The 19,154-nt window shown below is 48.3% G+C and overlaps 1 protein-coding gene across 1 annotated transcript in view; it reads left to right on the plus strand.

The window, feature by feature from the left end:
- Nucleotides 1-17,880, plus strand: part of LOC8043910 (DNA-directed RNA polymerase II subunit RPB2) — a 30,189-nt gene extending 12,309 nt beyond the window's left edge. Inside the window, exons 7-17 of the mRNA XM_029991123.3 lie at nt 325-521; nt 2,689-2,808; nt 5,626-5,812; nt 6,502-7,517; nt 10,268-10,362; nt 10,421-10,542; nt 11,232-11,450; nt 12,512-12,733; nt 14,547-14,707; nt 16,329-16,524; nt 17,756-17,880. Of these exons, the coding sequence (XP_029846983.1) occupies nt 325-521; nt 2,689-2,808; nt 5,626-5,812; nt 6,502-7,517; nt 10,268-10,362; nt 10,421-10,542; nt 11,232-11,450; nt 12,512-12,733; nt 14,547-14,707; nt 16,329-16,524; nt 17,756-17,845 (2,625 nt within the window). The 3' untranslated portion in view covers nt 17,846-17,880. The remainder of the gene's footprint in view (nt 1-324; nt 522-2,688; nt 2,809-5,625; nt 5,813-6,501; nt 7,518-10,267; nt 10,363-10,420; nt 10,543-11,231; nt 11,451-12,511; nt 12,734-14,546; nt 14,708-16,328; nt 16,525-17,755) is intronic.
- The last annotated feature ends 1,274 nt before the right edge of the window (nt 17,881-19,154 follow it).

Below are 19,154 nucleotides of genomic sequence, written 5' to 3' on the forward strand. Positions count from 1 at the left end.
AGCTGAGGTGTCACAACAATCTTTAAGCTGTCGGCTACTGCAAGGCAATCCAGAAGGGAAAAACCTTATTGAAAAGAAAGAAACCCTATCGGGGGGGAAGAACCTTTTTCGAAAGGAAAACCTTTTCCCTTCCGGTACGTCCGAACCTTCGCCGTATGTCTTTCTACGCCTCCGCGCGTAGAAAGACATACAGCGAACGTTCATTAACATGGCGCCCGGCCGAATTTCGAGCCAGAAGTACGTCACGTAAAGCCGCCCTCTACTCTGGAATATCCGGTTGTTTTTCGGAATGTTCACCGGGCTCGGCCGCTCCCATGTTTGCAGGTGAAGCCCTCCCTAGACGAGGCCTTCGTGATTCAAGAGCAGAACGTGGCCCTCAACTTCATCGGTGCTCGTGGGGCGCACCCCGGAGTGACCAAGGAGAGGCGCATCAAGTATTCGCGCGAGATCCTCCAGAAGGAGATGCTACCCCACGTGGGAGTGAGCGACTTCTGTGAGACAAAGAAGGCCTACTACCTGGGGTGAGTGACCTCCCGACGTCTCTGCTTGGCACTCACTATTTTCCAGACGGGCTGTGCATGTCTCCACTTGTATTTGGGAGAAAACTGGGGGGATCTTCCCATCCAATTTGAAACAAATTGGATGGGAAGATCCCCCCAGTCTGGCTGACTGTCCACCTCTACTATGTCCAACCCACCACTATATTTTGCCTCTGCTGGGCAAAACAGTGTTGATTTTAAAAATGCATTATGCCCCAGATTGTTGTGGTGTGTCACTGCTGTGTGGCAGAGAAAGTGCCAAGAACACCAAAACTTCCAGCAATCACCCCCACCTCCTTCCCCCAACAACTTGGAACTTGTCAGATGTCCAGATCTCAAGAATTTATGGGGAGAATCCTGACATGACGTTACCTGGATCCAAAGATAATTGACAAAAACTAAATTTCTCGCTGAGCCGATGCCTACCTAAGCCTAATATATCTTCAAAACAAGAATTGATATTGTGGACGCCTTTTGTAATTATATCAGTGAAAAACACTGGTCAGCAAGAAAGAGAATATTTTTTTCTTTCTTGCTGTCAAGATTTTTTACTGAAGTAAGTGCTACAGGCGCCTGCAATGTCAATTCTCGCTTTGACGATATTAGGCTTAGGTGGACGTCGGCTCATGGATAAATTTCGTTTTTCCTTATAATCTTTTGATCCAGGTAACGCCATCTTCACAAGCCACCTCGGTGGCTCCGAGGCGAGAGCGTCGGCCTACGGATCCCCATGTGGCGGGTTCGAATCCCGGCCGAGGTGCCCGCAATATGACGGAGGGTTATTGCGGAGAAGACGCCGTGTAACCGAGCTTTCGGTTGCACGTCAAAAGAACCCCAGGTGGTCGAAATTAATCCTCAGTCCTCCGCTGGGGCGTGCCAGATGCCCGCCGTTGGTTTGGCACGTAAAACCCCCAAATTTGACGCCATCTTCACAAACTTCCGCACTCTATCGCAACTGCGAGCGCCACATTCTCACAGAGCTCAAGCTTTCTGCGACGCATAGTTTATATACCCGAGTCAAAAACCGCGGTTTTCATTTTTCAGGAACTCTCGGTATTTGTGATCGTACGCAGTAGTATTGAGCGCCTTTATTTCAATCTAAATTGTTGTCACCCATGGTACCCTCAGCGTTCAGCTCTGACCTGTGTCAACAGTGGCCAGAGTTTTCTTTTGAGCTGTCCAGTGAGCGCCTTTTCAGGGTTTACGTTAGCCATTTATTTCATAGAATTTCACCTTGACGTCTGTTTCGATGTTGACGTCGAGCGGGTGCAGCGTACCAGTGAGTCCTCCCTGGACCGCATGCTTTGTTCTGCACCATTATGCAGATTTTCTGGATACCATATTTGCAACCCGGTGCACATCTGCCCCAGTCCAGGGTATAAGCGCCAGTTCATAAGTACTTGTCCACTGCTCTCAGGTTATGGGGATCGCATAAACCAACTTAGCAGAACGAAACATTCACGAAGCTCGACGACATTCGGCAGCCCGAGTGTCCGATTTTGCAGCAGCTAGTACTGTCCATGAGTGGAAGGCAACTACGGATGATATGATAACCATAAAAAGAACAGCTTTCCGAAGTTTTACTCCCGTCATCCTTCTTATCTGCGCTTCAAAACACCTCAAAAGTGGCAGCAGAGACGCACACGTGGCAAGGTAAAGATGGTGGAGATGTGGAGTGCATGCCACACTGCTTCGATCAGCCTGCCTCGGAAGAAGCGGATTGTGTGTGGCTAATGCACGAATAATTTTTAAAATCTTTTTCTTTTTTATATATTTTGGTTTAAATAGGTGGGTTGCGGCCCATTATATGTGTGTGGCATCTCTTGGCTCATGCACGCAATTATACGGTATATTCTGGCATTTCCTTGGCACTTTGAGTATGGTCCTACTTAACGCGCCGCCGTTTCTGTTCACCTATCTCCTCTTCAGTTTGTTCCTTCCTGTTGTGAGGCATTTTGAAGCCTGCAGCACACCTAATGAGTGCTCCGTCTCGCGACCCGAAGGACATGCTGTTCTCTGGGTCGGGGGGCGAAGCACTCGCTGAATGTGCCACAGAGGAGGACCGGAATGTTTCAGGGTTTCAGAGATGGTACATGCATGGAAGGTACATGGTACCTTTTCTAAAGCTAAAGCTACATGGTATTCACAGGTACATGGTGCACCGGCTGCTCCTGGCAGCCCTGGGCCGCAGGGAGCTGGACGACCGGGATCACTACGGGAACAAGAGGCTAGATCTTGCAGGACCCCTCATGGCCTTCCTCTTCAGGGGGTGGGTACCGCTCTCAGGACAGCTCGCGAGTCATGCCCGCTTCTCTTCGGCCAAAAAAACACTCGCTTTCGTCAGCCAACATTGAGCGAGCAAGACTCGCTTGTTATTGGCCCCCACATCTTGTGAGACCGCTACTTGGCTCGCGCTTCTCTGTTCCTTTGCTATTATTTGTTGTAGAAATGGTCAGACGACTGCGGTAGAAAATGGCGCATGCACTTAGCTTTGGGGGCTATCCTTTTCGCTTAAATATTCCCAACTGAAGTAGCTTTTAAAGTTGAAACTGACTGGCCCGCAGCTGGTCGCGGTCCTTCTGATGAAGCGCAACCCGCTTCCAGCAGACCCTCTCCCAACGGCACAAAGTGAAGTGCGCGTAAAGAAACGACGCCGCAACGCACTCCAAATGCGCAAACGAAGATGCCAGAAAGGATGAGAGAAACTGCACTGTAATGCGGATCCTCTCGCCATAATATTTATTAAGGCGAAAGCCTTGTATGTCTCATCGTTCAGTCGACCCTCCAAGCCCTCAACGATACAAAAGCTACCAAAACTCGACGGCGACGCGAAAGGTACGAAAACCGGCGACAGGAAAGGTACCAAAACCCACGGTTTGCCACTGAACCACGAGATGGCGTTACTTGTGCCAGAATGGGTGGAGGTTCTATATTCCTCCAAAAGGACTTTTCGCTCTTGTCCCTCGGCTGGCGTCGAACCAGCGACCTTTCATTTAGTAGTATGATGCGGTACCCCTCCGCCACGGGCAGAGGGGTACCTCCAAATCTGTAAATCATGCGTCTGTCTTTAATGCATCGGCACGTGGGCTTTCGCCTTCAGGTTGTTTTAGAGATAACATAAGAGACCCTGTGCTTTTTTAACATTTTCACCAGTGTCATCATTCTTAATCTTCTGCTTCGTGTCTTTGTGACTGTATGTTGAAATTTCTTTGCATTTTCATGTACATTGGGCTTAGTGTTCTTTGTCACAACAATTGCATATTGTCAGCCTTAGTGTTACCATTCTCATTAGTATTTTGCACTGGGTGAACGTGCCGAATTTTCCACGCGCTTTGATCTTTGCCTGGGGCATTTTCTTGGTCACAATTTTTGGGCAAGGTCATAATTAGCTAAATATAAAATTTCAAATTGAAGTAGACGCATTCATCCACCTTAAGGTGCTGTTTTGAACACTTAATCTAACAATAATTTTTGTGTTCAAATGCTTATCTAGCTTTGTTTGTCTAGCTTTTTCTCTTTTCTAATTACTATTTTTTTCCGGCCCTCGAGACTGCGACAGATCCCTAATGCGGCCCCTTAGCCAAAAAGGTTTGGAGGCCCCTGGTTTAGCTGAATACGAGTTGAAGAATGTGCCAAGGCCACCTCATACCAGTCAGAGCGTTGAATTGCTCTGTGGACCAACCAAAAATTATAGTGTCTGGGATGAGCTACGTCACGTCAGCTTGATGTCTGTCTTTAAAGTGAGATATATACTGGTAGGCAGATCACGGAGGAACAGTGACTGGTGGTATTGAGGCACATTCTCGTGTTGGAGTATAGCACCACATCTGGAAGGGTTCAAACTCAATTGTCCAGCTATACCAGTGGGTTGTGCTGAATGTCGACCAAAGTTTGCCTGTGAAAACTATGCAATGTGGAGAAGAACAGCTGGTGTTGTATTAGTCACTGCCGAGGGACCAGTTTATTAAGGTACCTAGCATTTTAGATAATGAAATCCTTAAGTTTTGCATGGTAAACCTTTTTGGTTACTAAAATCGGCATATGGTTCTCCTTTAGAAATTTGCCTGGTATTATTCCTTAACCACGAATTGATAAATTTTAGAAAGGCTCGCAGTGCATGGGGATTATGGTGATGCACAAAAGTTTCTGCTTGTACTACAGGCGCAAGGCCGGGTAAATAAAAATACAGGTGAAAATAAAAAGTAATTTGCGAACGCGGGATAGTTGGGTGCCTTATCGGGAACCGAGAAAAATGAAGCACATGCTCAAAATCTTTCTACGAATTGGCTGATTTTTCAGTTCTTGATGACACTATCTAGTTTCTAATTGGAATTGTATTTGTTTAAACTAATCAGTAAGTTAAATGTGTAAGTTTAATTGAAGACGGTAAATGCCCTAAACGCTATGTACTTTTATTGGTGGGCCCTTTGACAATGACCAATTCTTTACCTATTTCGTTTGCACGATGCATAGTTTTTACATAAAAAGTTTGGCCAGCATTTGGTAAAACGCTCAGTAGTGCAATGAGGTGTTTCTCTTGAGGTCAACTCGATCATAGGATTACGCCTTGAAGTGTGAACCAGAATAGGCCAAGGATGTCATATGTAGTTTTGAGAGGTGGCAGTTCTTGAACTGCCACCCTCTAAGGTGGCAGTTCAAGAAGTTGCCTTCTAAATCATAAAATGGTTTCGTACAGTAATCGCCTTAATGTTCGGCAAAAAAAAAAAAAAAATTTGAAAACGCTTTTAGAAAATGAAAGCTGTCCCGAAGCTTTCTAGCTGCCAAGGTGATTTTGCCCCTCAGTCCAGCTGTGCCGTTGCGTCTTGGCGTGACGTCTCCCGGAAAAAGTACAAACAAAGAGAAAGGGAGTGGAAGAAGATCACAAGGTCACACTTCCACGTGCCAACATGCCTCTCACTCCGGCTGCATTGCTCGCAGCATGGAAATGCTTGGCCTCTCGCTCTGTTCGATCTGCAGTGTTGGGAACACTTCTGCGACATCGTTAATGAAAGCATGCCACACTCTTTTCAGCCTAACTCAGTGTTTGAGGAGTGACCTCGCGAGTTTCCGCATCCCACACTCGCAGGCTGTTCCGCAACCTGACCAAGGAAGTGCGCATGTACGCCCAGAAGTTCATTGACCGGGGCAAGGACTTCAACCTAGAGCTGGCCATCAAGACGCGCATCATCACCGACGGCCTGCGCTACTCCCTCGCCACAGGCAACTGGGGAGACCAGAAGAAGGCTCACCAGGCACGTGCCGGCGTATCCCAGGTAAGCGTTGCCAGTTTGCGGACTAGTTGTGACACCAGGATTTCATAGAAATTCCACCAGGCACCAGTATTAACGTTAGGAATGCCTAAAAGTGTTCAAGCATTCGCATCCTGAGCTTCGTCTTTTCCGGAGGCTGCATACTCCGCATGCGGTGCCTAGTTTGGCACGTAAAAAGTACTTATACACGACACACCTCGACAGTTTGCCTGCTTTGTTCTTTCACAAAGCAGCTTGTGTCGTATATAAATCATCATTAACATACTACTTTGTCGTTTTCAGGGTCTGTCATGTCTCGTCATAAATAACAATCTTGAAAAAATGAATCCTCATGTGTTCGCACCTGTAGATAGTCTGCGCGGCTAAAATTGCAACTTTGAAACATCTATAGTCTCAGACTATGCGGAGCGCAAGTTCGTCTGCTTCTTTTGCAGGGGTCCTGATGATGTCAGAATGCCAAGCTCTGATTTGTTTTGATTGAAGGATAGTGGGTAGACCTCTAGGCGGCTTGCTTTGTGGTCTACTCACTATCTTTCGAATCAAATCCAATCGGAGGTCGGTGTTCTGACATCAACACAACCCCTGCAAAAGAAGCAGACAAACTTGCGCTCTGCATAGTTTGAAAAGTTTGGTACACCAGATTTCCGAAATCTGGCGGCGAATGTCACTGTCCGGCAACGCCGTCGCTGCAGGTCCTGAACCGGCTGACCTACGCGTCCACCCTCTCCCACCTCCGCCGCGTCAACTCGCCCATCGGACGCGACGGCAAACTGGCCAAGCCGCGCCAGCTTCATAACACCCTGTGGGGCATGATCTGCCCCGCCGAGACTCCCGAGGGCCACGCTGTGGGGCTCGTCAAGAACCTCGCCCTCATGTCCTACATCTCGGTCGGCTCCCAGCCGTCTCCCATCCTCGAGTTCTTGGAAGAGTGGAGCATGGAGAATTTGGAGGAGATTGCGCCGTCCGCCATCGCGGAGGCCACCAAGATTTTTGTCAACGGCTGCTGGGTCGGGATACACCGTGACCCGGACCAGCTGATGAACACTCTCCGCAAGCTTCGACGCCAGATGGACATCATCGTGTCGGAGGTGTCCATGGTTCGCGACATCCGGGACCGGGAGATCCGGATCTATACGGATGCGGGACGCATCTGTCGGCCACTGCTCATCGTCGAAGACCAGAAGCTGCTGCTCAAGCGGCGCCACATCGACAGCCTCAAGGAACGCGAGTACAACAACTACAGCTGGCAGGACTTGGTCGCCAGCGGGGTTGTGGAGTACATCGACACCCTAGAGGAAGAGACTGTGATGCTCTCGATGACGCCGGATGACCTCCAGGACAAGGGATTTGCGTACTGTTCGACATACACCCACTGTGAGATCCACCCGTCCATGATCCTGGGCGTGTGCGCATCCATCATTCCGTTCCCGGACCACAACCAGAGTCCCCGTAACACTTACCAGTCTGCTATGGGCAAGCAGGCCATGGGTATCTACATCACCAACTTCCATGTACGCATGGACACGCTGGCCCACGTGCTGTACTACCCACACAAGCCGCTCACCACCACACGGTCCATGGAGTACCTCCGGTTTAGGGAGCTGCCCGCAGGGATCAACTCCATCGTGGCTATCATGTCGTATACGGGGTACAACCAGGAGGACTCTATCATTGTAAACGCATCGGCCGTGGACAGGGGCTTTTTTAGGTGAGTCTCTCGTAGTTTCACATTGGTTTTGAGTGCCGTCAGAATGGCCATGTCTCATTCGAAGGAGTTAGTGCTACAGGTGTACTCGTACCGTAAAGTTCCGAAAGAGCACCCACCCAAAATGGAGAGATAAATGGTGAAGAACATAGGGTGGGCTATCTTTGGGGATGCCACAGCGAAAGTTTATCGAAAATTAATGATAAACACCCTGGCACCGGCTACAAACCACATGACGCAGAAACATATACGACATATCGCGGACATCGCAAATTTGCGTTTCTTGATGCGATAAACACACAGGAATTTGCTACAAACTCCTGTGTGACGAGAAAGGATTCTGCAAGTTGCGGACGCAACAGATTTCACAGTGCGAAGGACCCGCCTAGAACTCACATCTCATGGGAATTAACGCAGCAGATTCAAGTTTTATGGTGCAATAAACACACAGGGACCCCTACAAGCTTGCCTGTCATGGGAACTGATATCGCGCGCGCAGATTGCAGACAATAAAGAGGGAATCCGCTACATACTTGTATGTTACAGGAACAAGTACTGCAGGTCGTGAATGTAGCAGAATCATATTTCACGATGCAATATACACGCGGGACCAACTTTCGTGGAATCGAGATCGCGTGCGCAGATCGCGGTCAAAAACGTGGGGATCTGCTAAAAACTTTGTTACGGGAATGGATACTGCAAATTGCAGACGCAGCAGATTCGTATGGTGCAACATACACGCAAGAACAACTCGTGCGTTATGGAAGCTGATATCGCGCACTTCGATTGCAAATATGCAGGAACCCGCTATAAACTCGCTTGTCAGATGTGCCGGTACAGCGACTTGCGCGGTTGATGCAATTCCCGCCGAACATCGCGTGACGTCCGACGGGATTTGGGGGGTGGGCGATGTTTCGAAATTTTTATATTACAGATATTTAGCCAGAAAAACGGGGTGGGTGATCTCTCAGGGGCGGGTGTTCTCTTGGAACTTTATGGTAATTAGATGTGGAGTACATACCCACCTGCTTTGGAAGGAGTGTTGCATCTTGCTTTATATGTATGTGTGTGTTCTGCATTGGAGCCAGGCTTTATGCTTCTCTTTCGCCCTATACTGTCCTTCAGGCCCTTTCGGTGTATGCAGGTTATGCCAACAATAAACCACTGGAGTGTGCCCGTTAAGTGTGACTAGACCACATTACCTCAGGACTAATGGCGCAAGAATTATTGTTGGTTGCAAACCCGGTGTAATTTGACATATTGGTTCTGAAGCGGCCTACCAGCAAATCAATTTATTCTCCATTAGCAGTTGTGCACCACAGTAATACATTGGAAATCAGTAATTAAGGTTGTCAAATTTATGCATATTTTTAGGGGCAAAGCTCCTTAGGGAGCCTTGGCCGTCCGTCCGTCCATCCGGCCGGCCGGCGTCCGTGCTCACATAAAAAGTGAAAATGTTTGTGCAGTCGACAGGATTCGAACCTGTACAAGGAGACCCCAATGGATTTCTAGTCCATTGCCTTAACCACTCGGCCACAACTGTGGGACGAGTAGGGGGTTCTGAGATGTGGTAGTAACTCAAGAGCTGGGGTTTCTTTCACGGATGAAACGTTGTATGTAGCCGCTCAACATCTATACAGGAGAGGGCACTGCAGTCAAATGCGTATGTAATCACGTTAAACTTTGCATGCATTGGCTCAACATTTATAGACGAAAGGGTGCTGCGGTCAAATGCTCAAATGCTTATATAACCACGTTCCATACCACACATTTTCTTTCTGGCATGGACCGTTGACTTAAGCGGTGGAGTTGCGTTCCTACGGCTTCTATCGGATCCAAGCTGATCCGCTAGAAGAACCACTGGCTCTGCATTTCACCAACCATAAAGCAGTAATAATGAAGTCGAAACACAACCCGAAACTCGGCACTACCTATGAGCAATAAAAAAAAAAATCAGCACCATCAGCCCTAGCAGAGTTTTGCCCCAATCAACATTATTCACCACGTGAAGATGCTGTCTTTTTTTTTTTTTTTTTAAATCTTGGTTTATATTATTGTCAATTTTAGCAGTTTTTGTCGCACTCAGGGGATTGCTATGAGGATTCTCACTATGCACATGGCCAGAAGTTTAAAAAAAAAATCTTATGGTGCTCATTACAAAGAGAAATTGGACGGTAGCACTCAGTGCCCAGGCGAAAATAGGTCCACTTCCAGCTGGACTATGGAAGTGGAAATAAGGCAGTCCAGCTGAATTCCAGCTGGAATCCAGCTGGACTGCCTCATTTCCAGTTCCATAATCCGGCTGGAAGTGGACTGATTTTCGCCCTGGTGGTTTTCAGTTCATCTGTCATTTGGCTTTGGAATCAGAACTGTGCAGCTCTGTGAGAATGATGGAGGCAGAACCTGCGGCTTCAAGAGCCACACAAAATATAGCCTGCAGCACTGAGCATAACAGTTCACTTTATGTTTTATTGGTTATTTTCGTAAGTTGGTCATCTCCCTCCCCCCCTCCCCCCTTTCCCGGATGTTTATCTGGCCTGCTCTGTCTCTACTTTGCGACAGTTTGGCCCGTGGCAGCTATTGTAGAGGATTCAGCCGATAGTCTGTGCCACTTTTCAGTGGCAATTTAGCCAGTACAGTGTGGCTGCTAACCTGGGCTTGTGACACAGTGCCGACTGGACGGAGGCACACCAGTGCAGCGTCCATTGACGATTTCCAACCACTTCAGACCACGTTTTGTGCTCTTTCCTCAGGTCCGTGTTCTACCGGTCGTACAAGGACTCGGAGTGCAAGCGGGTCGGCGACCAGGAAGAGCAGTTTGAAAAACCGACCCGGGAGACATGCCAAGGTGGGGAACGTCGTGCACTTCCTTTTGGACCTTGACGTTGCTCCTCTCTAACGCACAGGCATGCGCAACGCCATCTACGACAAGCTGGACGACGACGGCATCATCGCCCCGGGCACCAGGGTGTCCGGAGACGACGTCATCATTGGGAAGACTATCACGCTGCCGGAAAACGACGATGACGTGAGTCCGCATCTTGTGCTGTTCTAAGGCGGAGTGGCTTTCTACTAAAAGCTGGCTTGAATTTCGCGTTTGACCGTGGTGCGTCTGGCCTTTCGCGCAAGCCGGCGTTGTGTGACATTGTGGTGCGAAGTCGTGGCGTCATGTGATACCACGGCGTCAACGACGTTATATGGCCTGCGAATTCGTCTGCTCTTTGCACACCTCAAGGGTTTGTTTACCCCCCCCTCCCCCAAATTCGCCATGCGGTTTTGTTTCCCCCCGACCTTGACCAATAAGCACCTATACTTGAATGCCTCGTCATTGCGCAGTTCCTACGCATTCTCTATGTTGCCCTCTGATTGGAATGCTCCTCCTTGTGTTCCAATGTGCGAAAGAAAAATTTTAAAACACGTGCTCGCTGTATTGGGTCCCGTATCGTTGCATGTCAAGTTGTGGTGTAATGCAACGTCACGTCATAGCACCATGTTGCGTGACATCGCGTTGGCAGATGACACTGCACCACAACGACAAACGTCACTTGGCACGTGACCGGACACTGACGTTACACAATAAACCAAAGCGTGCAAGAAAAAAAAGAGAATGTGACGAATGTCACGAAGAATTGGAATGTCTCCTGCATTCCTATTCTCCCTGTGACAGCCTGATCGACGCGTCGAAATGCAGTCACCAACGTTCTCTCCAAACCCCAGCTGGAGAGCACCAACCGCCGGTTCACCAAACGGGATGCCAGCACCTTCCTCCGGAACAGCGAGACCGGCATCGTGGACCAGGTGATGCTGACGGTGAACGCGGAGGGCTACAAGTTCTGCAAGATCCGGGTGCGCTCGGTGCGCATCCCGCAGATCGGGGACAAGTTTGCCAGCCGGCACGGCCAAAAGGGCACCTGCGGCATCACCTACCGCCAAGAGGTGGGTCACTGCATTCCTTTTTCCGCTCTTTCTCACATCGAGAGAGGGAGAAAAAAAATGGCCCCCATGCGAAATATGTCTGCCGCAAAACTGGTTTTTGCGGGATAATGTAATTTCAAATAATTAAAATGGTGCTTATTTGTAAAGTGACCAGTCATTGTTTCGAGCCCGTCGAGCTAGGATGACACAGTTCTTACATTGTGTGCTGTAGCGCACAAATATTCCCGCTAAATTTAGCAGGAAAATTTAGCGAAAATTTCCCGCTAAATGGGAGGCAAGCAGGAGAGGAGGCGGGGAGGGTACGGAGGGAAAGCAGGGGCATACCCTCCCCTCCTCCTCCTCCTCAAGAGTTGCACTTTAATTCGGCATTACAGAGAATTGTAAACGTCTTTAATTTTTCTTTAATAACTCAACAGTGGTGTAGACGTCATGTGCAGTCACGCCTTTCAACTAGTGCGTTTTTGGATTGGTTCCCCAACGTAAACGCGGCAGGTACTTGGCACTGGAAAGGTTGTCTGTTCTACGATTGCATCTACGACATGCTGTATAAACGAGCCACTTATATAAGCTGCTATTTTTTTTAATATCACTTTCATCAGTCAGAAATGTTTGAGAGTTCATTAATTGTTTCGTCCGTCAAAGAGCGGACGCACGTGCTGCGCTGACATGCCATGGTTGAGTCATTGAGACAGAGCGCACGAAGAGACATGCGCCCCACTTATTGCTAGGAATTAACCTACAAGTTCTGTATGTTCAGGTGACCTCCCCATAAGTGGCACGACAAGCCCGGATTGTTTGCTTTTTGCATGAGTTGCCTCAGGAGCCGCAGGAAGTGAACTTAAAATGCAAAATGAGTATACTTGGAGTAGCGGGGTGTGCATGGGGGATAATCAAGTTATCTCGGAAGCTGTAGTGAAAGGGTGAACCTGCACGTAACACTCTAAGCGGCCGAGCTTTGCGGGCACGCTTCTTGGGCCGAAGCTGGCTACAGGGAAGTTGTCTTCACAAAAGCCGGCCACGGGGAAGACAGCTACACACACAGCAATTCACTTTTTCTGCAGGACATGCCGTTCACGGCAGACGGCCTCACACCGGACATCATCATCAACCCCCATGCCATCCCGTCCCGAATGACGGTGGGCCATCTGATCGAGTGCCTTCAGGGCAAGGTCTCGGCCAACAAGGGGGAGATTGGCGACGCCACCCCATTCAACGACTCCGTCAACGTGCAGAAGATCTCCAACCTGCTCCAAGAGTATGGCTACCACCTGCGTGGAAATGAGGCGAGTTTTACGAAGGCCGTACCCGCTGCTCCGTTGTAAATCTGGTGTTGTACTCTGCCGATAGACCTTTTGCTAAATTGCACCAAAGCAATATTGAAGGTAGGAAGCTCGCGCAGGAGGAGGAACGACCGAAATTTCTCTTTGCTGTTCCCCGATCTGTCGCCGACTATATAGATTTATGCGCCTAGCATGCCAGCATCCAGCAGGAACCCTTTTAAAGCAGACGTCTGAAACAAGTGGCACTTTGTATGTGCCTTTGTCGGCGCCTTATCTTGATAGTTGACTTCATATCTTTGGTGCAGATGTTCCTCCTTCAACACGCTGCACACACGCTTGCCACTTTTTCTCAAGATATAGTAGTATATGCAGTCATGTTTAACCCTGTTCGGGCTCCTGTTGCGAAAAGTGTTGCTCGAGTTCTCGGTTTTCGGTATGTGCCGACAAACCGCAAAAGTTATGGGCCCTGAGCCGGCTTCATACAAAATCTGGAAAAACCAGGAAGCCCCAAACTAGAACTGTCCTTGAATGGTAAAAGACTTGCGTGGAAACACCGGATGCCCATGGGGGCCGACTAAGGGTTTACTCCCACAATCCATTTTCACACATGTGACGGTTTCGAAAAATTGGAATTTTATGCAATTGGCTAATTTGCTCGTCGAGTTTGATGCGCAAGAACTGCGATGTATTGATTTGCAAGAATTTTACCAAACCTTGTCTTCCGCACCGGAAGTACTATCGGGCATCTCGCAGCAAATGGCGTGAAGGATGCATGGTGTCAAGACACAGCCTGCTTTAATATCACTCGATAAGCTTTGTTTTCAGAGATTTGGCCCTCCCCATTTACTAGGCCTGCCAAATCGGAAAAAGACTGCAAATGTCAAAGAACGGGCGGATGTGGAATGGTGGTTGACGCACCAGAATGTAGCATTTTTCTGATTAAGAGGTGAGAATATTGATGGTTCGGTGGTTGGACGATTAGGCTGCTAGTTGGCAGCAGGAGACATCCAGGAAGGGCAGGTAGAGCGGCCGAGCTGTGGGGTTCCCTGACAAGAAATGAGCAGCGGCCGCCGCGGATTCTGCCGGCAACGAGCCAGAGCTGGTCAACTTTTAGGTTTAGGTTTAATGTATCATAGAGCAGGACATCAAAATTGAAGAGCACGATCGTCGGTAGGAAGGTGCAAGCATGGGATAATAGCACAAATAGTAGCTCACAGTGACCACACAGCCAACCATGGAAAACCAATTACTATAGGATGATCTGAATTTCAGAAATTTTGGCTCTACCAAAAGATAGGTTATCCCCTGTCATCATGTTTATATGCGGCGCTTGCACCCGTTGCAACCGGCGAGGAGTATGCACCAAGCCGCCAACCCGTACCGACCGTACACACCGCTTCTCTGCGTGGTGCTCATCGCCGTGTTGTGTTTCTTTTTTTGGCTTTGGCTCGGATACAGAAATGGCCGAATATCAGGCTCCTCCGAGAGCTTGCCCTGCCTCGAAAACCAGATGTCACGGAGACGTCCAGCGACCGTTGGCAGTGTCTGTGTTTCTTTTTCGAGCAACTGGCGGGCTTTAATAAAGTTCTGGCAAAATCTCGCTCCGAGAACGAGGAGTGCAATTACCCTTTCCCAGATGCGTGCCTCTCTTTCCCTCGTTCAAATGGCGCATCTCTTTCCCAAAACCTAGTTTCGTGACACTAGATTTGCCGAAAAAATGCGCAGTGCGAGCTGACCCGAACTTCCCGCCGCGTATGCACACACACGACACAATTTCACTTACGGGGCCGCTCTTACTGACCGGCCGTCTCTGCAGGTGATGTACAACGGGCACACGGGACGCAAGGTGAATGCCCAGATCTTCCTCGGCCCCACCTACTACCAGCGGCTGAAGCACATGGTGGATGACAAGATCCACTCCAGGGCTCGAGGTCCCGTGCAGATCCTGGTCCGGCAACCCATGGAGGGCAGGGCCAGGTGAGCCTCCGCTTCGTCAGTCGTGCGAATATAGACGGCGCCACGAGCACCATGTCCCATGTCGTCGTCGGGCTCCTTCGGTTTACTGCTCCAGCTTGCACCGGTGCAGGAAAGTGCGGGGCAACATACTTTTCTTTATGTTTTGGTATAGGCTGCACTCGTAAATCAAACACTGCTGTGTGCACTGAGCATGGCCGGTGTAGGAGGTGCGGGTTTAGGGGAGACACACCCTGGGAGGGTCAACCTCTGAACCCTTGGCTTAAAATTAATGAAATTTACAGGGTAGGCTGGTGGTCATGCTAGAGGGTGCATAACAAAATTGCAGGTCTGTCGGTTAAGTGGGAAAGAAATTAGGGCAGCTTCTATCAGCCACACCCCTACATTGTTTAGTTAATCTATCGTCGGAAAACTATCAGAATATTCAAGATTTTTATTCGCTAGATATGTAGCAGAATGCCTAGGAGGTGCACCTATGGAAAGGAGGTGTGCCTATGGAAAATTGGTCAACTTTTTGGTTTTCTGTGTCTCCAACAAAATGTCAACATTTTTTATAAAAGACATCCGTAAAGTGACAAACAAACTACATAGGCGCATTCCTTATTAAATTTCAGTCAGGAAAAGTGAAGAACGAACCTTTCCTGTGTTGCCATTATCAAACGATAGATTGACTAAAATGGAGTTTATACAAAAAAGTGGAACGGAGAAAAATGTGTTCAAAGTGCTCCAAAGCCTACCTTTTCTTTAGCTTCGTTAGACAGAAAATAATTTATAAAAAATTAACTATGCAGTGTAAACTGGTGGAAATTTCTGGGAATACTCTCTGGATGTAGATGGATGTAAATATGTAATTTTTCAAAATCAATGTTTTTTGAAGAATTTTTTTTTCTCCGGGTAGTGTCCCCCCTTAATGGAGCAGAAAAACTATGGTGCCTTGAGCTCCACTCCGACTGGCGTGTTTACCAGTGTGTCCGCTCGTTGTAAAAGATAGGAAGAACTCAATCTTAAAGGGGCAGTTACATGGTTTTTATAGAAGCTTGTTTTGGATGGCATATTATATGTTGGGCTTTAGTCAATAAAAACAACCAGTTCTGGACGGCAAGGTGTCCTAGTAAACGCGCAGCGATAGAAATACACGGGCACCATGTTTTTTTATGGGGAGCCATCTTCTTGTCCCCACCATTGCCACAAAACTTTGCCAACAAAAATAGTTAATTACGTGTAGATTCCGAACATTAGTATTATTGTTCTCTTTAGGCTTTAGGCACGTTGTGCATCATATTTTGACCAAAACATCAAATCTTTGTACATAGGAGACATAATACAGCAATCATTGTTTAAAAACGCCCTCCGACGGTGCCCCATGGCGTCTGCTCTAAGGCGCAGAAAGGGGGGCATGTCACGACCTTTGATTAGGTATTAATAGGAAAATCAACCGCCCAGGAGCGTAATTTTTTTTTTTTTAATATTCTTTGAGCTTATAGGTTGAGTTAGACAATCTCAGAATCTGCTCGAGTGCCCTTTTAAGCAAACGCAAGAGTATGAACGGGCCTCAAGATTCAAGCTGCAATCCAACTGCGTTTGCCGAGCGCTTCGAGGTTGCCGAAGTATCCGATTTGTGCAGGGACGGCGGCCTCCGGTTCGGTGAGATGGAGCGGGACTGCCAGATCTCTCACGGCGCAGCCCAGTTTTTACGCGAGCGGCTGTTCGAGGTGTCGGACCCGTACCGGGCCCACATCTGCAACCTGTGTGGTCTGCTGGCCATCGCCAACCTGCGCAACAACACCTTCGAGTGCAAGGGCTGCCGCAACAAGACCCAGGTGCCGTACCCTACACCCGCGACTTGCTCCCAGTCTCGGGCTTTTCCGGGGTTTCTCGAAGCTCCACCGTGCTCAGAGAGCGAGCGTGGAAGGCACACTTAACGGACGGCGGGAGAAATGGTTTTATTATTTCTGGAACGAAAAAAAACAACAAAGACCCGGTTTCTCACCGTACCTTGCAAATATGAACCGTGGCGAGAGTCGAGGCGCCGCATGGCCACTGCAAGCAGTTGCGCTGCTGTGTTAAAATTTAGCGGACTGACATCCCGCTATGTTTTGCAAACAATGTTTGTGTGACGCTTTGACATCTCATGACTACGTAATGTGACGTGACGCAGTGATGTCATTTGGTACCCTGACGTCAAGTGGCACCAAATTCTTGCTAAATGTGGCGGAGAAATTTCTCTGCTAAGTTTAGTGGGAAGATTCTGATATCACATGACAATGTGACATCACGAAGTAACGCCAGTGCGACTCTCCTCTAAATTTGGCGGAGAAATTGTTCCGCTATAATTATCGGGTCACTACGAGCGTACATGAAATGCACGAGATTCGCCGGGAAGCAGTCAAGTCCGTGGCTGCCGGGATCCGTTGGGACGTAGTCAAATCCATAGCCGGGTTTGGCTACATCGGACTGCCCTGCCTTGTAGCATACTCTCGTCCTGGTTCAAAAGATGCTGCCTTTTTGCGGTCGTCTCTGTGGATGCCATCAGTGGCTCTATGGGACGAATGAATGCTGTAAAGGATGGAGGTGCGTGCGAGTTTGCTCAACAGAGATTGATACCGGTTTCTCACGAGGCTAAATTTTATCAGATTGTGCGCAGTCCAAACGAAACAGAAAGTATGTTGAAGTTTATAGGAAGAATTGAGAAGTAAACCTTCTATAGAAGCTTTTGAGCGGCAGCTGACATAAGGAGACATAGCTCTCTCAGGCTGCCGGATTATTATTGGTCAGAAATATGTAGGGTACTACATATATGTGCATTGCTACCAAGGGTACAGTTGCGAGAGTTTAGCTCTGCAGAGTGCCTCATTTGCGTCGACGCTCGTGCGAGCCGTGCACTTTTCAAAGCGCACCCCTGCGCGTGGTAACTCTTGACGTTGAGCTCAACGCACGTCACTGGATGCCAGTTTACAGGGGCCGTGGAGCGGCTTCGTACCCCCAGAATAATCCGGTATCTGTGTTTCTTTTCACGCATTAACATTGTCGTTTTTCTTTTTCTGGTTGCAGATCTCTCAGATCCGCCTCCCGTATGCCTGCAAGCTTCTTTTCCAGGAGCTCATGTCCATGTCTATAGCACCCCGTATGATGGTCCTGTGAGGTGTCTCACAAATAAAAGCAATCTTCCCTTCTGCCTTACGTGTTGTCTGTATTGAGAGTGCTAAAGCAGAATCGGTTTGATTTTAATGGACTTTTGGCTCGATACAAGTCCTGGCTGCCGTGTGTTCAGAAAATTTCTTATTTAGTGTGGTCAGCATGGACACTCAGATGTCAGTGTCCAACACCCAGTGACAAATGGTATGTGCAAACAGTGCTCCGACCCAATAACCGGCACTGCCTTCCTCTAGCCTCCGTGGCACAACAAAAAACTTGATTGCCAAACCTGCTGCTGTGGAGTTTAGGAACAGCTATACGCACTTCAATTCAAACCATGGGGCAATACATTCTAATCAGGTTGAGAGCTGGGCTATTTGGTAGTTGTTCAACATGATGAGATAAAACAGTGCCAAAAGGTACAAAAGGAAGAAACAAACCACACAGGACAACGCTGTCCTGTCCGGTTTTATATCTTCAGAAGAAATTAGCTACGGCGTTTGCATATAACTGAATGCTCCACCCAAGAACATGGCTTTAACATATTTTTTACTTAAATACGAAAAAAAAATCTGAGGACACCTAAGCACTTCTTATGAGTTGTGAATGCAAAAGCATGAATGTCGTTCATCTGCTCCCTTAGTTTGTCTGCAGCGTAGTGGTGCAGACAAGACAAGACGGTCATTGAGCTCTATTTTACTTTTAAAATTGTTGAAGAACAATGAGTGCATACTATTTCAGCAATGTTCTTTGCAAATTGGCCAAGGGATATAAAAATTTAGAGCACCTAGAGTGCACTGTTGTAGAGCGTTCAAGTGCCATCCGGCAGCACTTTATGCCAGGGGTGGATTTAGGGGGGGGGGGGGGGGGGGGTGTGCTGTAAGCATTTGGTTGGTGGGGGAGGGTGGGAGGGAGCTCTGCTGAGAGGTAATGTTACGGCCGAAACGTTGCCCTGATCTGTTTTTTTACCCTATATTTGCTATTTCACCAAAAACTAAACTTTTGGCAGGGGTATATAAATTTTTCATGAAAAATAAGTTGGCTTAGGGGGTGTAATCTTTCCTTCGTCCCCCCACCTCCTCCCCCTAAATCCACCCAGGCTTTATGCCCGCATTCGAGTGCTATCCTACGGTGCTCTTGCAGAGTGAATGCTGTCCCTTAATTAGTGAGGAACTGCATGCTTTTGGCATACTATTGCGGGCGAAATTAGTATGCCTACTTTCGCTGTATTTTTTTGTGTTAAATTTGCCATTTAGGAGTGTACACGAATACGTGGCTCTTACATAATGTCACTGCGGTGGCGCTGCCGTCACCA

The sequence above is a fragment of the Ixodes scapularis genome, unplaced genomic scaffold, assembly GCF_016920785.2.
Source record: "Ixodes scapularis isolate PalLabHiFi unplaced genomic scaffold, ASM1692078v2 PGA_scaffold10__122_contigs__length_95168666, whole genome shotgun sequence".
Lineage (NCBI taxonomy): Eukaryota > Metazoa > Arthropoda > Arachnida > Ixodida > Ixodidae > Ixodes > Ixodes scapularis.